This window comes from Triturus cristatus, chromosome 9 (assembly GCF_964204655.1).
Source record: "Triturus cristatus chromosome 9, aTriCri1.1, whole genome shotgun sequence".
NCBI lineage: Eukaryota > Metazoa > Chordata > Amphibia > Caudata > Salamandridae > Triturus > Triturus cristatus.
Window position 1 is genome coordinate 168,217,124 of NC_140592.1, and position 18,611 is coordinate 168,235,734.

At 41.3% G+C, this 18,611-nt stretch overlaps 1 protein-coding gene across 1 annotated transcript in view; it reads right to left on the reverse strand.

Moving 5' to 3' along the window:
• The window catches only part of DNAH12 (dynein axonemal heavy chain 12), a 1,449,067-nt gene that overhangs the window by 460,952 nt on the left and 969,504 nt on the right, over positions 1 to 18,611 (reverse strand). The window contains exons 52-53 of the mRNA XM_085624669.1: positions 18,344 to 18,484; positions 16,759 to 17,000 (exon numbers count right to left, since the gene is read on the reverse strand). Of these exons, the coding sequence (XP_085480795.1) occupies positions 16,759 to 17,000; positions 18,344 to 18,484 (383 nt within the window). The remainder of the gene's footprint in view (positions 1 to 16,758; positions 17,001 to 18,343; positions 18,485 to 18,611) is intronic.

Sequence of the window (18,611 nt, forward strand, 5' to 3'; positions counted from 1 at the left end):
TCAAGTAAATGGCATAAATAGAGGGGCACTCCCATCCCTTTTAACAGCTCCCACAACTGTCGGCGATCCACCATATCGAAGGCGGACTTTAAATCTACAAATGAGAGATAAAGGCTGCCTCCTTCTAAGATAATGGATTTCCAGTGGATCATCTGTAATCTAAACAGTTGGTCGATTGTTGACATTTTGGCTCTAAAACCCGCCTGGAGTGGTGTTAAAATGTTGGAGTCATCCATCCATACTTGGAGTCTCCCTAATATAATACGCGCAAAGATCTTCTGGGCCACGTCAATTAGGCTGATCTGCCTGTAATTTGCCGGATCAAAGGGTGAGCCCTTTTTATGAATGGGTATAATCTCGGCACCGGCCCATGTCGGCGGTAACGGTATTCCAGCCAGGATTGCATTGAAAAGGGCATGTAGATAGGGAACCCAGATGTCCGTCTCGCTCTTAAATAGATCACCTGGGATCCTATCTAAACCTGGGGCTTTGTTTGGGAGAACTTTGCTCAAAGCCATTTTAACTTCTGCAAGCGTGCACATTTGGACCACCCCCTGGAAAGGAGATAAGGTTTCGTTTGGCAGGGGAGAAGGAGCATCTGGATCTGATAGTTTGGAGGCGTAAAGGTCTTCAAAGTAGCTACACCATATTTCCTCCCCTAAGTTAGGTTGAGCTGCTTGCCAGGAACCTGATGACCCAGTTTTAACCAGATTCCAAAAGGACCTCGAGTCCCTTTTCTTTAGTGCAGAGGAGATCTCCTCCCATCTGTTTAGTTCCCATTCTTTTTTGGCTTCTTCAGTGACTTTCTTAAAATATACCCTCGCTTCCTTAATCGGGGTCTTATTTCCCTTTTTTAGTTTTGATAGAAGGGCTAGCTTAGCTTCCCTACAGGATTTGTTATACCAAGAATTATTCCCCCTCGCGGCTACCGGTTTCCTCCTGGATTCCCGATGGAAATGGGTCTCCAAGATACCGCAAAGTTCTACATGTGTAGATCCTATCATAGCCTGGTCTAGAGAGCCCTCTCCCATAGCGGCTTCACCCAGTATCCTCTCCAAGAGGGGATAGATCTCCCTGTACATATCACTTAGCTCCGTTTGGGATTGGACAATCTTCTCCCATCTGACTCTTCGAGCACCACAGGTTGTAACCAGGGCCGTTGGATGGATCAAGTCTGTACCGGGTTGTCGGCTGTTGCTAAAGCCCTCCATAGTTGCAACAATAGGGTTATGGGCGCTTTCACATCGTTGCTTTACTTGAAGTCCAGGATCCTGGACTACAATCCCAAGCTAAGCATTAGATAGTCAATAATGGATGTTTGTCCATTCCTTTCAAAGGTAGATTTACCTGGATTGTCTGCCGGAAACCTTCCATTGCATGCCCTTAGAGAAAAAGTGAGAGTTATCGAAGTAAGTTGGAGGACCAAAGGCGTCCAAGCCCTCGTGGTGTAAGAATTACATAAGGGAATTGCCCATACTTGGTCCTCTTCCTGCGACACTGGGGTGGTCAGCCCATTCAAGGGTTCATAGTGGCAATTAAAATCGCCACCAATTATCTGGTGGTCTGAGTTGGTGAATGAGCTCAGAAATTTCTCTAAACTAGAGAGAGTACTGGAAACCTGGACATTATTCACAGGGCGAGAATAAATATTTATCAGACTCAACTCGTGGTTATCGCGAAAGACATAGCTAGGCACATGATATCAATCGAGTCAGTGATGATTTTCCTGATTGCACAGCCCAAATGCGTTCGCACCCATATGGTCAGCCCTCCTGATGGCCTCCCCCTTTTAGCCCTCACTGCCGGTTCCCAGTAAGTAACGTACCCTAGGCGGTGGTAAGGCCTCACTGCCCATGTTTCCTGGAATAGGCAAATGTCATGTTCATCTATGAACTCCCCCCAATCGGCAGAGTCCAACAGGGAGGATAGACCCGCCACATTCCATGATAAGATTTTTAGCCCCTCAGCATGATTGAAGCAGTGAGTATCTGAGTGTGTATGTTGGGGGGTAGCATTGTTTCCAGATAGAGTACCTAAATTTTCCCTGGTGTTGTCAGTTTGCCCTGGAGATATAGGAGGCCCAGGGAACAACGAATAACTGGGAGAGGTATCAAGGTGGGTCTCAGTTAACTTTGGATTGGATATCTCCGTTAGATTCGCCCTTATTTGCTCGTGTGTCACTTTTATACGGCTTTCGTCTGGCTCAGGGATCAGGGTCAGTACGGGGGCGCTACAATCACCCCCCTCGGTTCTCAGGGCATTCCTAGCCTTCCGGGATAACCCTCCATCCTGCCCTGGGCTAGCCTGGCAATAGGGAGATACCTGCCGACTCGCCCGGATATAGGCCCCCCCCTGCGTAAGGTCTATTAGTGATTGTTTAAAAGACTAAGTATGTGTAAGTTTTTGTAGAAGTAAGTGTAGTGGTGTGTGTATAACTGTATATGCAAGTAAATGGATGTTTGATTCTTTATTAGCATGAGTGACTATGTGTGTGAGTAACTCTATGGATGAGTGGCGTTGTGTAACAGGATATATAGGTGTATGAGTACATATGATGAGTGAGTACATGTATGAGTGACCGTATAGGACTGTTGGTGAATGAGTGGATATTTATGTGGATCTTAGAATTACAGAATAGGTTGTTGTAACTGGTATTGGTATGTCCATTGTTTTGAAAATTTTAGTTTCTATTTTTGAATGTGTGTATCAAAGGTTATATTAGGGGGAGAGGAGGTCTGCCACTCTATCACAAGGATGATGTCATCAGTGATGTCATTTGAGATGTCATGAGTGATGTCATGAGTGATGTCACTGACCATGTCATGAGTGATGTAATATGTGACGTCATCAGCAGTGCATTGCGGGTACGCAAGTTATAGTTAGCTGAACTAACTATAACGGGGGAATTTCAATGGTTTTGTACGAGTCCAGCTAACTATAACGCCCCTGAAACCTATGGTTTTTTCAGTGAATTTTTAAGGTTTTTTAAATGCTAATTCCTAACTATAACGTGCCTGAAACCTATGGTTTTTTCAGTGAATTTCAAAGGTTTTTTAAATGCTAATTTCTAACTATGCCTACAGAGATAGGACATGTGAAGAAAGAAGAAAAAACGCACAGAAAGAAAAAAAAGAAATGCAGAAAGAAGCAACAGAAGTCCTCAAAGACGAAGAAAAGTGCAGGAAGAAGGATAGCGTGCAGAAAGAACAAACAGAAGAGCAGAAAGAAGCCTTGTTGCAAAATCATCCTGTACCCTGAACTTTTTCAGACGGATACTGGTGATAACTGAGTCTGACTAACCAGTCCTAGAGCAAGTGCTATGTTAAAAGACACTCAGAATACAGTGAAAACACCTACACACACTAGGGAACACTATGCGTTGGGGTCCCCCTGTGATTAGCATGACCTCCTCTGTAAGCCCCTAGTATATAATAGGGCAGGGGATTAAAACTACCTCTTAAAACGCGCCACAGGACGTGTTTGCACACGTCACCTCAGACCCTGTCCCCTCCCTTCACCACTGTGTAAACGCGCCCTGTGGCCGTTCTAAGTTGAGAGATTAAGTCCCCTTGAATCCTAAAGGTCCCTAGGGTCAAACTAGCACACTAGGTACCTCCAGTAAGCGCCACAGAGCTGCGTTGCATAGAGGTGTAAAAAGGGGCGTGGCCTCAGAACACCTGTCTCATACTGGAGATACCTGTTGGGCTAGTTGGCCCTCAGGGCCCCTGAGTATTGAAGGGGAATTAATTCCCCAACTTACAACTGGCCAGGGGGCGCGTTTGCAGAGTGCTGCAAGGAGGGGGCGTGGCCTCCGGTGCGATGCCTGTCTTTTATTTATTTTATTTTTTTAAGAAGGAGGGCTGTGTGGCCCCCCTTCTTCTTCTAATTTATTGACCCTGGGGACCCCATCCCCCAGGGCATGCACCCTAATTTTTTTTGTTGAAAAAAATAAATTTGGAAGGGGGTTGCGTGGCCCCCCTCCCAAGGCCTTAATCGGCCCCGGGGACCCCAACCCCCGGGTCATGGCCTTTTTTTTTTTTTAATTCTTTAGGAGGGGGGCTGCGTTGCACCCCTCCTCAGGCCACTTATGGCCCCGGGAACCCATCCCCCGGGGCCGGCCTTTGTTTTTTATTATTTAAAAAAAATATATATTTATAGAAACACCTAGGACATGCTGGACAAACCGTATGTACCTGAATATTCATTAAAAGGCGACTATGCATACAATGAATCCATGTGGAATGTATTTACAGCGCTAGTGAAGCTCTGACGTGTCTGACGCCCTACCGTGCCTAATGCCGGCGCCCCTACTGGTGGGTACTCTCCAAGTAGACACCCTTGTTGTTTATTTGTACAAACATGGGTAGCTACTGACGGGCACATTTAATACACACGCACACCAAGCCATTCAAAGGGGATTCGACAAAAATTCGACCAAACGATGCAAGAAACCCGCCTCACGGTTAATAAAACACACATCCACCGCCGGATGTGTAATACTTTTTATTTTACTCTCTGGCAAGGAGACGAACCTCACTTGAGAGTCACAGCGTGCTCCTGGCTGAGCCCAATGCTGTGTTACACCCACCAGTGCTCGCCGAGTGCCACACACCTCTGTGTTGTATTCCACCAGCTAGTGCGTATGCTATGACACTCTCTAGCCCATGTGCACTGTAACACCACCCCGTGAATATGTCATGCCACATTTGCCTTCGCACGGGTTATTTTGCCCCATCTAACGTGCCTTCCTCGATGCCTATGTTATAACGCACAGGGCTATGCCATAAATATTACAATCTGGGATCCATATGTTTGTCACAGTGCATATGCAACGTTACACTCCCCAGCACATATTTTATATTACAACTTTAGAGCCTAGTTAGGTTGCACAACACTGCCCTGTGCATATTACACTCCAAGGCGCATATCGCATAGCACGCGCTAGTGCCTGTGCTATCTCGCGCTCTCCAATGAATCTGTCATTGCGCGCAATGTATTGCATATTATATTTCACGCCCCGGTTCATCTTATATCACACTTTTTGTTTGGTGCATAATTTATACCATATACTATATCTATGGTGCTCTCAGGACTATGTTCTATATAACACTGCGTCCACCTACCCTTTTCACCGGCATTACATTTTGCGATGGGTGGTGAAGGGTCAGGGGGTGTTTCTGCCAAGTAGGCCCAGAGTCACAGTCACAAACGTCCTCTTCTTCCTGAATAAAAGTGAGATTATGCTGCATACTTGTTCATATTTTAAGTAGTTCGCACAGACACACATTTTAAGAACAATAAAGTTCCTAATACTCACCTTCTCTGAACAGTTAGCTTGCTGCCCCATCCACCTCCTCCCTATCCTCTGTTGTCTGAATCCATGGCTAGCCTCCTCCCTCCTGCCATGCATGGTCTGATGTGCTGCCACTGCCCTCCATTTAGCATGATGTACCAGTCCACTCCTCCTGCCCTCCACTGCCCAATTCTATGGCCCATCATTGACCTCCTGCTTAGCCTCTGTGCTCAGCTTGCTGCCCCTATTCTCCTTCCACCTGCCCTCCGATGTCTTTGTGCATGCCCCTGCTCCATCCTTTTTGCCCACCATGTTCCATGGACCTGCCACTCCTATCTACTCTGAGTGTTCTGTTGAGCTGCCACTCCCCTCCCACCTGCCTAGTATTGTCAGATGACTGTAACCTGTCCCTGCCACCTCCACCCTGCCTGTCCACATGCCATGCCCCTATCCCCTTCCTCCTGTCCTCCATGGTCCATTTTACTGCCACACCCTTCTGCCCTCCCTGGTCTGTTGTGCTGCAACTGCTCCTCCTGCCTGCCCCACGTGGTCTGTTGTGAGGCCCCTTCCCCTGAACTCTCTTGTCTGTGCCAAGGTCCTGACCCTCCCTTCTATTCTCCATGGTCCTTTGTGCATGCCCTGCACCCTCCTTCTTGCCCATCATAGCCATTGCGCTGCCACTGACCCTCCCGCTTGCCATGCATGGTCTTCTGTGCTGCCATGGCCCCTCCCACCTTCCCTGTGTGGTCAGCTAGCTGCCCCTGACCCCCTCCCACCTTCCCTCCATGGTCTGTGTGTATGCCATCATAGTCTCACTGTTGCTCTCCATGGTGTGTCTTGATCTAGTGCCCATCCTGCCTGACCTCCATGGTCATCTTGCTGCTCCTGCCCTGCCCCCTTGCCCCCAGCCCTCTGTTTCCATGGGCAGACCCCGATTCCCTCCCTCCTGGCTTGTCTGTTCCATTGTAATGCCCCTGATCCGTCCCTCCTGCCCTTTATGGTCTGTTATGCTGCAACTTTCTCTCTTGTCTGTCCATTATGGTCAGCTAGCTACCATTGCCTCTTTCCCCACTTTTCTCTGTTGTCCATGTGCATGGTCCTGTCCCCTCCCTATTGCTTTCTATGGATTGTTGTGCTGCACTCCCGTCCCGCATGCCCTGTGTGGTGTATTGTGCTGCTGCAAACCCTGATGCCTGCCCTGTAGGGTCAGTTTGGTGCACCTCTCCATGTCCCTCCTGTCCTCTGTTATCCGAGTCCATGTCCCTACCCCAATTCCTCCTGCCTACCATGATCCAATGTACCATACTTGCGAACATTTTGAACTTGGTAAGAGGGAGATTTTGAGGTATTGATTTTCCCCTTTGAGTTACATTGAAAAAGAGGAGATTGTAGACAGGAGACAGATCAAATAAAGCCCATTTGAGCTTAAAAACATTGGACGTTTCCTGGCTGAAACGGGTCTGTTGGCATGTATGGTTGTACTACCACTGCCTATTCCTTCTGCCCACAATGGTCCATTATATTGCCACAGCCTTCTTGCCAGTCCTGTATTGTTGGTTTGTTGCCCCTGCCCCCCTTTCCACTGCCCTCCATAGTCTGTTGTGCTGCCACTGCCCTTCCTGCCTGCTCAGTGTGGTCAAATTGTTGCCTCTGCACCCTCCTACCTGCCTTCAATTTTCAGAGTCCGTGCCCCTGGCCTCTGCCTCTCAACAGTATCCTAATGAACACCTAGATTGCTAACATTCTATATTTATTACAAAAGTGTGGAACACCTGACATCAACTTGATGTAATCAAAACTGTAATACCTGGAGCATTTCCTTTAAAAATTACATATATGAGAGGGTCTTATTTGCATCAAAATTATGGTTAGTGCTCTAAAAAACTAAAATGAGGACATATTTTCCGAATTTTCAAATAGCGACAAAGCACTGTAAAATTATTTGTTATCTTTATGTTTTTTTATCCAGTTGACCACTTGATTAAATGTTGCACTTAGGGGGGAGGATGTGGTGTTACTTCCAGAGCTGCAGACTTGCAACTGTGGAACCAGGTTGGAGTTTCTGCTTCAGCTCGACATTTTGTGATTCTGGTCAAATCACTTAATCTCCCCATGTCTACAACCAAAATGAATTTGTTCTTGTGTGATGTAACCAATGCTCATGTAAAGCACTCCAATACCTGACAAGTCTGCACTATATAAAACTGCAAAACACAAAAAATAAAACGTGTTTTGCACACTTTTATCATTGGGCTACATGTGGGCTACATCTGGGTGATATTTGTGCTGCAATTGGGCTTTTTTGTCTCTGGTGGCCATCTTGGGAGATTTATTTGTTATGAAGTTTCCTAATTTCCTCATTTACTGCAGTCTCCTCAGTAGGAAATGCTTTCAGTTTTTTACTTTGATCCATCAAGAAGGTATTCAGATATGTCACACATTTGCCATAAATTCTGAATGTTAGCACTCTAGTTGCTCATTAGATCACTGTTGTAAAGCTACTGCTCACCATGGAAGTCTGCTGCTGGTATTAAAAGTGCATGTTTCAGTCTGCATGTCAGAATTTTTTTATGAAATAGAAGAGGATTTGAGAAGTCACTCAAAATGTGCCCTAATTTTTCTTTCTTCAGCACTAATCATAATTTCTATGGCAAAATGAACCCCCTCATTGTGTTCCTTTTTAAATTAAATGTTTTAAGTGTTACCAGTTTATTCCAATCAAGATGGCTTCAGGTGTTCCATACTTTTGTCATAAGTAAGACAGTAAACGCTCTAGTTGTTCTTAAGAACACTCTGGGACATTCTGTCATTGGGCTATACTTGGGCTACATCTGGGTGATATTTGGGCTACATTTGGGCTCTTTTGTCTCTGGTGGCCATCTTGGGAAATTTATTTGTTATGAAGTTTCCTCATTTCCTCATTTATTGCAGTCTCCTCAGTAGGAAATACTTTCAGTTTTTTACTTTGGTTCCATCAAGAAGGCATTCAGATGTGTCACTCATTTGCCATAAATTCTGAATGTTAGCACTCTAGTTGCTCATTAGATCACTGTAGTAAAGCTACTGCTCACCAGGGAAGTCTGCTGCTGGTATTCAAAGTGCATGTTTCAGTCTGCATGTCAGAATGTTTTAATGAAATAGAAGAGGATTTGAGAAGTCAAAATGTGCCCTAATTTTTCTTTCTGCAGCACTAATCACAATTTCTATGGCAAAATGAACCCCCTCATTTTGTTCCTTTGCAAATTAAATGTTTTAAGTGTTACCACTTTATTGCAATCAAGATGGCTTCAGGTGTGCCATACCTTTGTCATAAGTAAGACTGTTAGCGCTCTAGTTGTTTTTAGAACACTCTGGGACATTCTGGCATTGGGCTATACTTGGGCTACATCTGAGTGATATTTGTGCTACATTTGGGCTCTTTTATTTATGGTGGCCATCTTGGGAGACCTATTTGTTATGAAGTTTCCTAATTTCCTCATTTACTACAGTCTCCTCAGTAGGAAATACTTTCAGTTTTTTACTTTGATTCCATCAAGAAGGCATTCAGATGTGTCAAACATTTGCCATAAATTCAGAATGTTAGCACTCTAGTTGCTCATTAGATCACTGTAGTAAAGCTACTGCTCACCAGGGAAGTCTGCTGCTGGTATTCAAAGTGCATGTTTCAATCTGCATGTCAGAATGTTTTAATGAAATAGAAGAGGATTTGAGAAGTCAAAATGTGCCCTAATTTTTCTTTCTGCAGCACTAATCATAATTTCTATGGCAAAATGAACCCCCTCCTTTTGTTCCTTTGCAAATTAAATGTTTTAAGTGTTACCACTTTATTCCAATCAAGATGGCTTCAGGTGTGCCATACTTTTGTCATAAATAAGACTGTTAGCGCTCTAGTTGTTCTTTAGAACACTCTGGGACATTCTGTCATTGGGCTATACTTGGGCTACATCTGGGTGATATTTGTGCTACATTTGGGCAATTTTGTTTCTGCCGGCCATCTTGGGAGACTTATTTGTTATGAAGTTTCCTAATTTCCTCATTTACTACAGTCTCCTCAGTAGGAAATACTTTCAGTTTTTTACTTTGATTCCATCAAGAAGGCATTCAGATGTGTCACACATTTGCCATAAATTCAGAATGTTAGCACTCTAGTTGCTCATTAGATCACTGTAGTAAAGCTACTGCTCACCAGGGAAGTCTGCTGCTGGTATTCAAAGTGCATGTTTCAGTCTGCATGTCAGAATTCTTTAATGAAATAGAAGAGGATTTGAGAAGTCACTCAAAATGTGCCCTAATTTTTATTTCTGCAGCACTAATCATACTTTCTATGGCAAAATGAACCCCCTCATTGTGTTCCTTTTTAAATTAAATGTTTTAACAGTTACCACTTTATTCCAACCAAGATGGCATATGTTTGTCATATGTAGGACTGTTAGCGCTCTAGTTGTTCTTTCGAACACTCTGGGAAGCTGCAGTAGAACACAAAGAAATCAACTGACAGTCTCTGCCCTTGTTGGATGTACATGTTTTACTGAGAATGTCAGACTTCATTCTCACATGACTGAGACAGATAATGTGAATTTACAGAAAATATGGTCTCAGTTTAGCTTATAGATCACCTTCCAAACCTCTGTGGGAAAAGCATGAGAAAATAGTTTTCTCTCAAACATGATTCGTGATATCCCAGCAGAAGGCTTTTTCACATGGTAAAATCACCTTAGAACACACCACAGTTCCTAAAATGAGTATGGTACCATCAAGAAATTATTATAATGTAACTAAAGTCTTAAAACCTTCTATTAACTGCAATGCTTTTTAATGAGGTGTTATCATGTATATTGGTCCCAAGATGGTGGCCAACAAATCTTCGATGAAGTGCTGACAGCCAATCAGATCTCACGATGAGATATGTGGTTAGGCTCTGCCCAGATATATATGTGATTTTACTTTTGATTTTCTCAGGAACTAATGAACGGATTTACACCAAAAGGCATGACTCTGAACCAAGGGATACCTTTTTGCCAAATTTGGTGTAATTCCGATTAGCAGTTCGGGCTGTAGCTGCAATTAAAGGTTCCTATGGAAAATTGCATGGGGAAAACACGTTTTGGGACCCCCCTTTTTTCTCTGCCCCCGCTTGACGAATCACCCCGAGACTTTCAAGATAGGAGCCACCAGTTTTGAAAATTTTGCGAACATTCGTCAACCGGCGCCAAAGTTATTCCAAATAGAATGTTGCGGATTTCCTATGGATAATAGGTCCTAACTATAACTACCTACTGGCAACCGCCAGTAGGTAAAAAAATAAAAATAATATATATATATATATATATATATATATATATATATATATATATATATATATATATATATATATATATATATATATATATAGTGAGGCTTGACTCCTGGGAAATTCAAAGGTAAGGAATCTGCAGCTAAAAGTCTCTATCAGATACAGTCGAGTGTCGTACAGTCGAATGTCATTCAGTCGAGTGTGGCATAGTGGAGTGCTGTAAACTGAGAGTACAGTTGAGTGCAAACAGTGGGCTTATGTAAAAGCAAGTGTGGTACTGCGTAGTGTTGTAAAGTAAAATTTCATAAGGTGTAGTGGTCTATATTGGAGTGCTGTACTGTGCAGTGGTGAAGAGCGGAATGACGTACACTACAATGCAGTGCAATAGCATATCGTGGAGTAGCATAAAGTGCAGTGCTATACAGTGGAGTAGTATAGAATTGCGTAGTGTAATAACATTAAGTTCAGTGGTGTTAAGTGGAGTAACATACAGTAGACTGTTGTACAATTCAATGGGGTTGATTATAGAAGCGTACAGTCTACTGACTTACAGTGAAGTGGTGCAGAATGTTGTGTAGTAAAGTGAAATAGCATACAGTGGATTGTGGTACATGCCAGTGGTGTATACTGAATTTCAGTACAATGGAGCACCGTAGAGAGGAGTAGCGTACACTGGAATAGCGTACACGCAATTGCAGTCGCAAAACACTCGCAGTTTACCACCCTTCTCAGAAGGGTGCTAAAGCACTCGCAAATGGGAAGGGGTCCCCAAGGGACCCCTTCCCCTTTGGGAATGGATGCGGAAATATTTTTTACGAGCAGGCAGTGGTCCCACGGACTACTACCTGCCCTTAAAAAATGAAACTGAAATGTTTCATTTTTATTTTTTAAATGCATCCCATTTTCCTTTAAGGAAAACGGGCTGTATTTAAAAAAAAAACTGCTTTATTGACACAGCAGTCCAAGACATGGTGGTCTGCTGACCCCAGCAGGCTACCATCCCTGGGAGTACCAACCATTCCAAATGGGGTCGCAAATTGCCTCTTAATATTCATGAGGCATTCAATTAGGAATCTCAAACAGTGTCTGAGACACTGTTGTACATAGGATTTTGCGACTCACAAATTGCAACTAGATTTGAAATTCCAATGGCCGTACATCTAGCCCTAAGTTGTATAAAAAGTCATCATATATTTTGCTATGGTATACCGTGGTAAGTTCATGGTATACCACGATACATGGTGCTGAGAACTGTTTGTGTGATTAGTTAATGGCTGTGTTTACCAAAGGTAAAAATCAGTCATGTAGTTTTTATCGCTAATGTGCATTATTGTACGGTCATCGTTTTGCATCATTCTGGGTTAGGGTCCTACATATAGTTAAATATGTTTTATTGTTTTTAACAACCTATTATCACTTTATTTTAGTGGTAATAGGTAAACTTTTTTGTTGAAAATTGTTATAGATTATAGACATAGGAATTTTTGTACATTTTGGCCCTAAATAACTTTGCACCAGTTTGACGAATGTCCACCAAATTTTGCAGATCTGTTGCATCCATTTCATTGTCATCGGAGAAAACATTTTGTGGGGTTTGGCCAAGAGGGTGCAATGGAAAAAGTAGGGTCCCAAAACGTGTTTAAATCCAATTTTGTTAACATTTGGCAGGATTACAAATTATGGTGCGCAGATGAATTTGTGTAGTGCAGGTAAGTAGTGTAATTATAAGTTTTAAGGTATTCAAACTTAGTTACATCTGTTACCGTAGTATTTTAGCAAAATGTAGAGGCTAATGACTGCCATTACGATAGTTAAAGGCAGGCATGTTGTTGTTAGGTACACTTTGCCCATGTTCTGTGTTACACCTTCCGATGTAGGTAAGTCTTAGATGTGGTATTTTTGTCCTACCTATTAGAACTTTAGCAAAGTGGTAAAAGGCAGTGCAAAAATGTTTCTATATTTTTGTTTTAATATAGAGTAGCTCGGTACTACCTTAGTATCCCCCAAATTATTTTTACAGTTAACATTTTTGTTTATAAATTTCTATATTGTTTTCTTGCAGTCTACGGTGAATTGAATTTTTTTTAAGTAGTGCATCAATTTTTTACTAAACAAAGTGCTACTCCATACACTTTTTTTTAGCATATTGAAATATGTGAAAAACAAGAAAATACACTTTAACACACTATATTTATGAAATATGGTGTCTTCTAGTGTATTTCTAATCTTTTTAATATATATATTTTTGATACCGCAGTAGTACTGCGGTACTCTGTATTTAAAAAACAAAAATTATATAAAAGTATAAAAATAAATACCTCCCTAATACCACTTTAAAAGTACTAATTAATAATTTTGGGAAAATATTCAAAACCTAATACTTACCTAGTTAGCAAACTGCAACACAGAACACAAGAAATCTTGACCTAAAAAACAACATGTCGCAATCAGCTAATGACTTGTTATTGCTATATACCTTGATAGTTCCGTGAAACTACTGTGAGCACAGATATCTTTAAGTTAACAAAATTTAAAAGTTATAAAATACTTACCTGTACTACCTCACAGAATTATCTGTGCACCATAACCTATAATCCTGCCGAATTTCATCAAAATCCAACTGACGATTTTCACGCTTCACAAACTATAAATGTCTATGTAAAATATATAGGATTTTATGCCCAATTTGGTACCCTTCGTTTTCTTTTGGTTTTTTTGCAACCCGTTGACCAAACAAGAATAAACTTTCAGTACCTATTAAAGGCTGTTGTCTTGCTGCTGTTGTCCAAGTGCTGCTCATCTGGTGGACAACCTTGGAGCTGAATTTATAAGCGTCCGTCCTGCTGCGGAGCGAGCACCACCCCGCGAATCTAGAGGGCCACACGATTTGGTATTGACTGAACCAAAAATGTGGGGCAGCAGGATGGGATTTAGGATGGGCCGGTCTGCGGGGTCCATTTAGGACTTTGAATTCAACAGAACATTATGTGTGCATCCATCTGTGGATTACTAAGTGTCGAGACTACAGCTCCCATCATGCACAGTCTCATAGGAGTGGCCCATTTGGGGGCGTGCAATATTTAAATGTGAATTAGGACCAGTACATGCACGCATCCTTTCCGTTAAAGCCTCTGAGGAGAAGTTGAGGAACTTCGAAACACGTCTGGCAGTCCTATATGGAACGGCTGTTTAAAGTATCCGCAGGCGGAATACTGTTCATACCTATTAAAGGCTGTTGTCTTGCTGCTGTAGTCCGAGTTGTTGCTAATCTGGTGGACAACCTTGGAGCTGAATATATATATATATATATACCTGTGGTTTACTTTATTCCAAAGATTCACAAAGACAAAAGTAGACCACCTGGTAGGCCTATTATATCGGCCTGCAACAGCATCATGGAAAACATGAGCAAGTATGTGGACTTTCACTTGCAGGACTTCGTGAGAGGTTTACCCTCTTTTATTTTGGATACAGGTGATCTGTTGAGAAAACTGAACGATATTGTTTGGAATCCTAATGACTTTCTTATTTCTTTAGATGTCTTGTCATTATATACGAGCATACATCACAGGGATGGTCTAAAAGCATTTGAACATTTTTTAAATACCAGACCAATTTGATTTTATAAGCACAACAATATGATATTAACTATGATCACTATGTGTCTTGAAAATAACTTCTTTTTATTTCAGAACCAGGTATTTCAGCAGGTTTGGGGCGTGGCTATGGGGACCTGTTTTTCCCCCAGCTACGCCTGTTTGTACATGGGGCTGTGGGAGGAACAGGTCCTCAACACCACCTTTGAAGAAGTAATGTCAAACAATATTATAAGGTGGTACATAGATGATTTGCTAATAATTTGGAGAGGCGCAGAGGAGGCAGCCCTCCATTTTATTGAGCAAATAAATGTTAACAATCTTAACCTTAGATTTACTGGCCAGATCAGTAATGTATCAATTTGTTTTTTGGATGTTGAGATTTTTGTTCAAAATGATCAGCTTTTTACCAAGCTTTATCAAAAATCTACAGCTGGTAATACTCTGTTACACACGACTAGTCACCACCCTGCCCATCTAATCCGCAGCATCCCGTATGGAGAAATGCTGCGGATAAGGAGAATATGTAGTTCGGATTCAGATTGCTTAGCAGCACAGAAAGAATGTAAGGATAGATTTCTCAGGAGAGGCTATTCAGTGGATACAATCAACAAGGCCATGACATGAGCAAATGCACACGGTAGAACACAGGCATTGATCGGTAAAACTAGCATTGGCTCAAACCAGGTATCTGAGACAATACAACCACCCAGACTAATACTCACCTATAATAACCAAAACAAGATCATACGAAGGATGATCAACAGAAACTGGGCACTGGTAAAAAATGACCAAGTATTAGGTGGTACACTAACCAGGTCCCCCAACATACCTTTCAGAAAATTTCGATCTATGAGGGATATGTTAGTTAAAAGTAGTCCTGAGGTGAGAAATACTACTAACTGGCTCAACACAAGTAAGGGTGTTATCAAATGTGCTGTTTGTAAAGCTTGCAAACACGGTGTTAATAAGACTGAATACATTACGCCTTTCAACAGTAAACCTGTCCACATCACCAAGAAATTCACATGCAAAACCGAGTTTGCCATTTATGTGCTGGAGTGTCCCTGTGGCCTGCGATACGTAGGCAGCACCAAGCTACAGGTCCACAAGCAGATACTCCAGCACATAAGGGCAATAAACAATGGTGACAATACATATCCGGTTGCTAGACATTTTGGTGAGAGTCACTCCAAAAAATCAATGGAGCTTAAATACTTTGTTGTGGACTCGGTTCCGCAAATTAGAGACAAAATACATTCTGGAGCTGGATTGTAAGACTCCGAATGGTTTGAACTCGAGTGAAGATTTTTTTACATACTTATAAAGTTAAGGGTTTGTCCAAACTGCCTTAAATCTTGTCGCTGCCTCATCATTATTGTTTGTAATCATTCAAGGTTTTAAGTTTTGCACGAATTTGCACACTTGAATCCTACGGATTCATTTGGTGACACTTTATTCTGCACAAGCACTTTATTATAGACAAAGAGTGATCATTTGTTATACCCACTTGGGCTGTATTATGGAGTATTTGTAATTGTCTAATTTTGGCAATATGGTGTATACAAATCAGGATCATGCAGGATTTGAAATATGCTTTTAATAATATTTAAAAAGTTTACATTGTTTTTACTTTTTACAAGCATCTCTTACCATTCTATGTGAATTTTTTAAACATCGAGTATTTGCACTTTGTTTTTATTGAGCTTCATATGTATATATTTATTATTTATTTATATATATATATATATATATATATATATATATATATATATATATATATATATATATATATATATATATATATATATATATATATATATATTGAATTACAATCTGCTCATTTTTGCACCTTAATTGATTTGCCAAATGACAATTCATAATACTGCGATTTAATATTAGCCATTGAGCTGGAAACTGTAAGGATTTTTTCTATGTCTATCAATTAGATTGTCACAATATGTTGCACTATCACTTTAAAAGGCTATGCATGCCCCCTTAATGTGTCATGTGATCAAGGCCCCACGAGGGCTGAAACGCGTTATGGCTGGGTGCATGGGACGAAAATAAATTAATTGCACCATACTGGGTTAGCTTTGTCTATTCCTGACCGAGAAGGGTTCAAGAGACTTTTCATCGCTATATATATATGTGGATATATAGATATATATATATAGATATAGAAATATATATATAGATATATATATATATATATATCTCCTCTGTGACTTGTAATATCGCTATGATGTACGGCAGGGGGTACTTTATCCCTTATATTTTAGATGGCAAGAGATGTCACAAATCGAATAAGATAATCATGAAGGGGTTTTATGCTGAAATTGCTGGTTTCCAGGTATAAATGTACTTTTGTCTGATGAAATCAAAGAATCTTATATTAAAATACATGTTTATTTAAAAAAAAAAATGTATTTCAGTTGCATTTATCTTAATCACTTCTAACAGTGCCAGCAGAAAAAAATGCAAGCGTAATACGAAGAAGAGACCAAGATGTTCCATACTCTATGTTGAGAATAATTATTGGCATGCATTTATCAATCAATCAAAACCTTATTTACCTTGATTTTTCTCCACCAAGTCCTCCAAGAAGCTTCTCTGCTCGTTCCAGCTTCTTAGCGCACAAATCCACCTGGAACTCTAGGCGCACTTTCTCATCTGTTTTCTCACGAAAAGTCTCTTTTAAAGCTTCAAGTCGATTTTCCACCTCTTTTAGCTCTGCTCTCTTTTGATCCAAGAGTGCCATGGTGTCAGCTAAGGACTGTTGTGCTTCTGCCAAGCGTGCTTTTTTGGGAGCAACCACCTAGAGCATTGCCAAAAGATAACACAGTGATGACTACAATACTTATAAAGAGTGAACTTTAAATGGATATTAAACGCTACAAAACAAGCACGTCTTCTGTTGCTTTATAAAGGAGCCAATACTATATTTCTGCCAGTTTCAAAAAGTGTACCTTTAATATCAAATCCAGCGTAGACTTCGATTGCAAATAGGACATGTGGTAGACAGTGAGGAAGCCCCTACTAAAGGGACACTGCTCCCGATCATCAGCTGTAAGGCTACTCAAGACCCACTAAGCAATAGTCACTACCTTGAACAACTACTACTTCAGCCATGTAGTATGCTTAACTGTGATGTACCCTTGATGGTCGACTGCAAATTACACAAAAGAGCCATCATCAGGATGCAAATGGTCTGGTGGACTACAGGGCACTAGATGTGAAATTTAAGACTCAGAATTGCCAAAGGCTAGATGATGCATTCTCTGTCAAACTGCCTTGGCTTTCCCTGCCTCCCTGTGGGGAGGCTGAAGTTGTTCTCTCCACCGAACCCCCACAATGGCCCATCAGCAAACTCCTGGAGGTCACAAGAATGGCTCCTTTCAGTCAACATGTGCTGCTCCGATGTGGGCCAGGCATGTTGCTTTCTGCTCCCTCGACTGGCAAGATTACTCAAGGCAGTAGCCATGTAGTGCTCTGGACGTGAAGCACAGCCTATTCTGCACTATACAAGCAGCACTTCCATGCAGCCCCCACTCAAGCAGATGGTACGTAGGATCCCTCAAGAGCACAAGAGTATACTACCAGAAAGAGGAGCTTTACTTTTTTCTATTTGTACACAATATATATGTTTGCCACCAAACCAAATGCATTAGGTATTAAGTCATACACATGTCTTCTCTTAAATCTCAAAAATCATTTTATGTTAGAACAATATTCATGTTTATAACTGTAAGAAGAGGTTGTCATTAATGATTACACTCACGTTTACCTGTATTTTTGTTACCAGGACACAAGCGCACCACTTGTGCTGAGCTATTTTTTAAACTTGCACTGATCATACCCAAACTTATGAATCTCATCAGCGAAATTGACCCCTACCTACTTTAGGCCTTGTGTATACATATATTCTAAGAGAAATGTCTCCTTTATTAGGGCTTTTATATGCCAACAATCCAGATTAAGAGCTAGGGTGTTCGATATATTGTTGTATGAACATTGAGGGGAACAGGGAATTTATGCCTTCTGATTAAATCTATTAAATACTAATTCAATCAAACAGTTTATATTCAAATAACATGCACACTTGATATCCTTAAAATTGTGTTTCTTCATTTACCTTGGGTACAATCATTAAAACTATACCTTTGCAACCCTGTCATACACTTCCATCGCTAGAATCCATCTACATAGTCCTTCGGCAGCAGAGGAGGCTTTAGCTACCTTTACGGGATCAAAATCAGGATTAGTGATATATTCACTGCGAATCTTCTGCATGATGGCAACCTGTAAAAACAAAGTGTTTTGTGAAACAACTGTTTTTGTGTTTTAATAATAACCTCATTTTTGACACATTGGAAACACATCTTAGGCATAGCTGGAAACAATTATGTTTAGCATTATATAATATTTG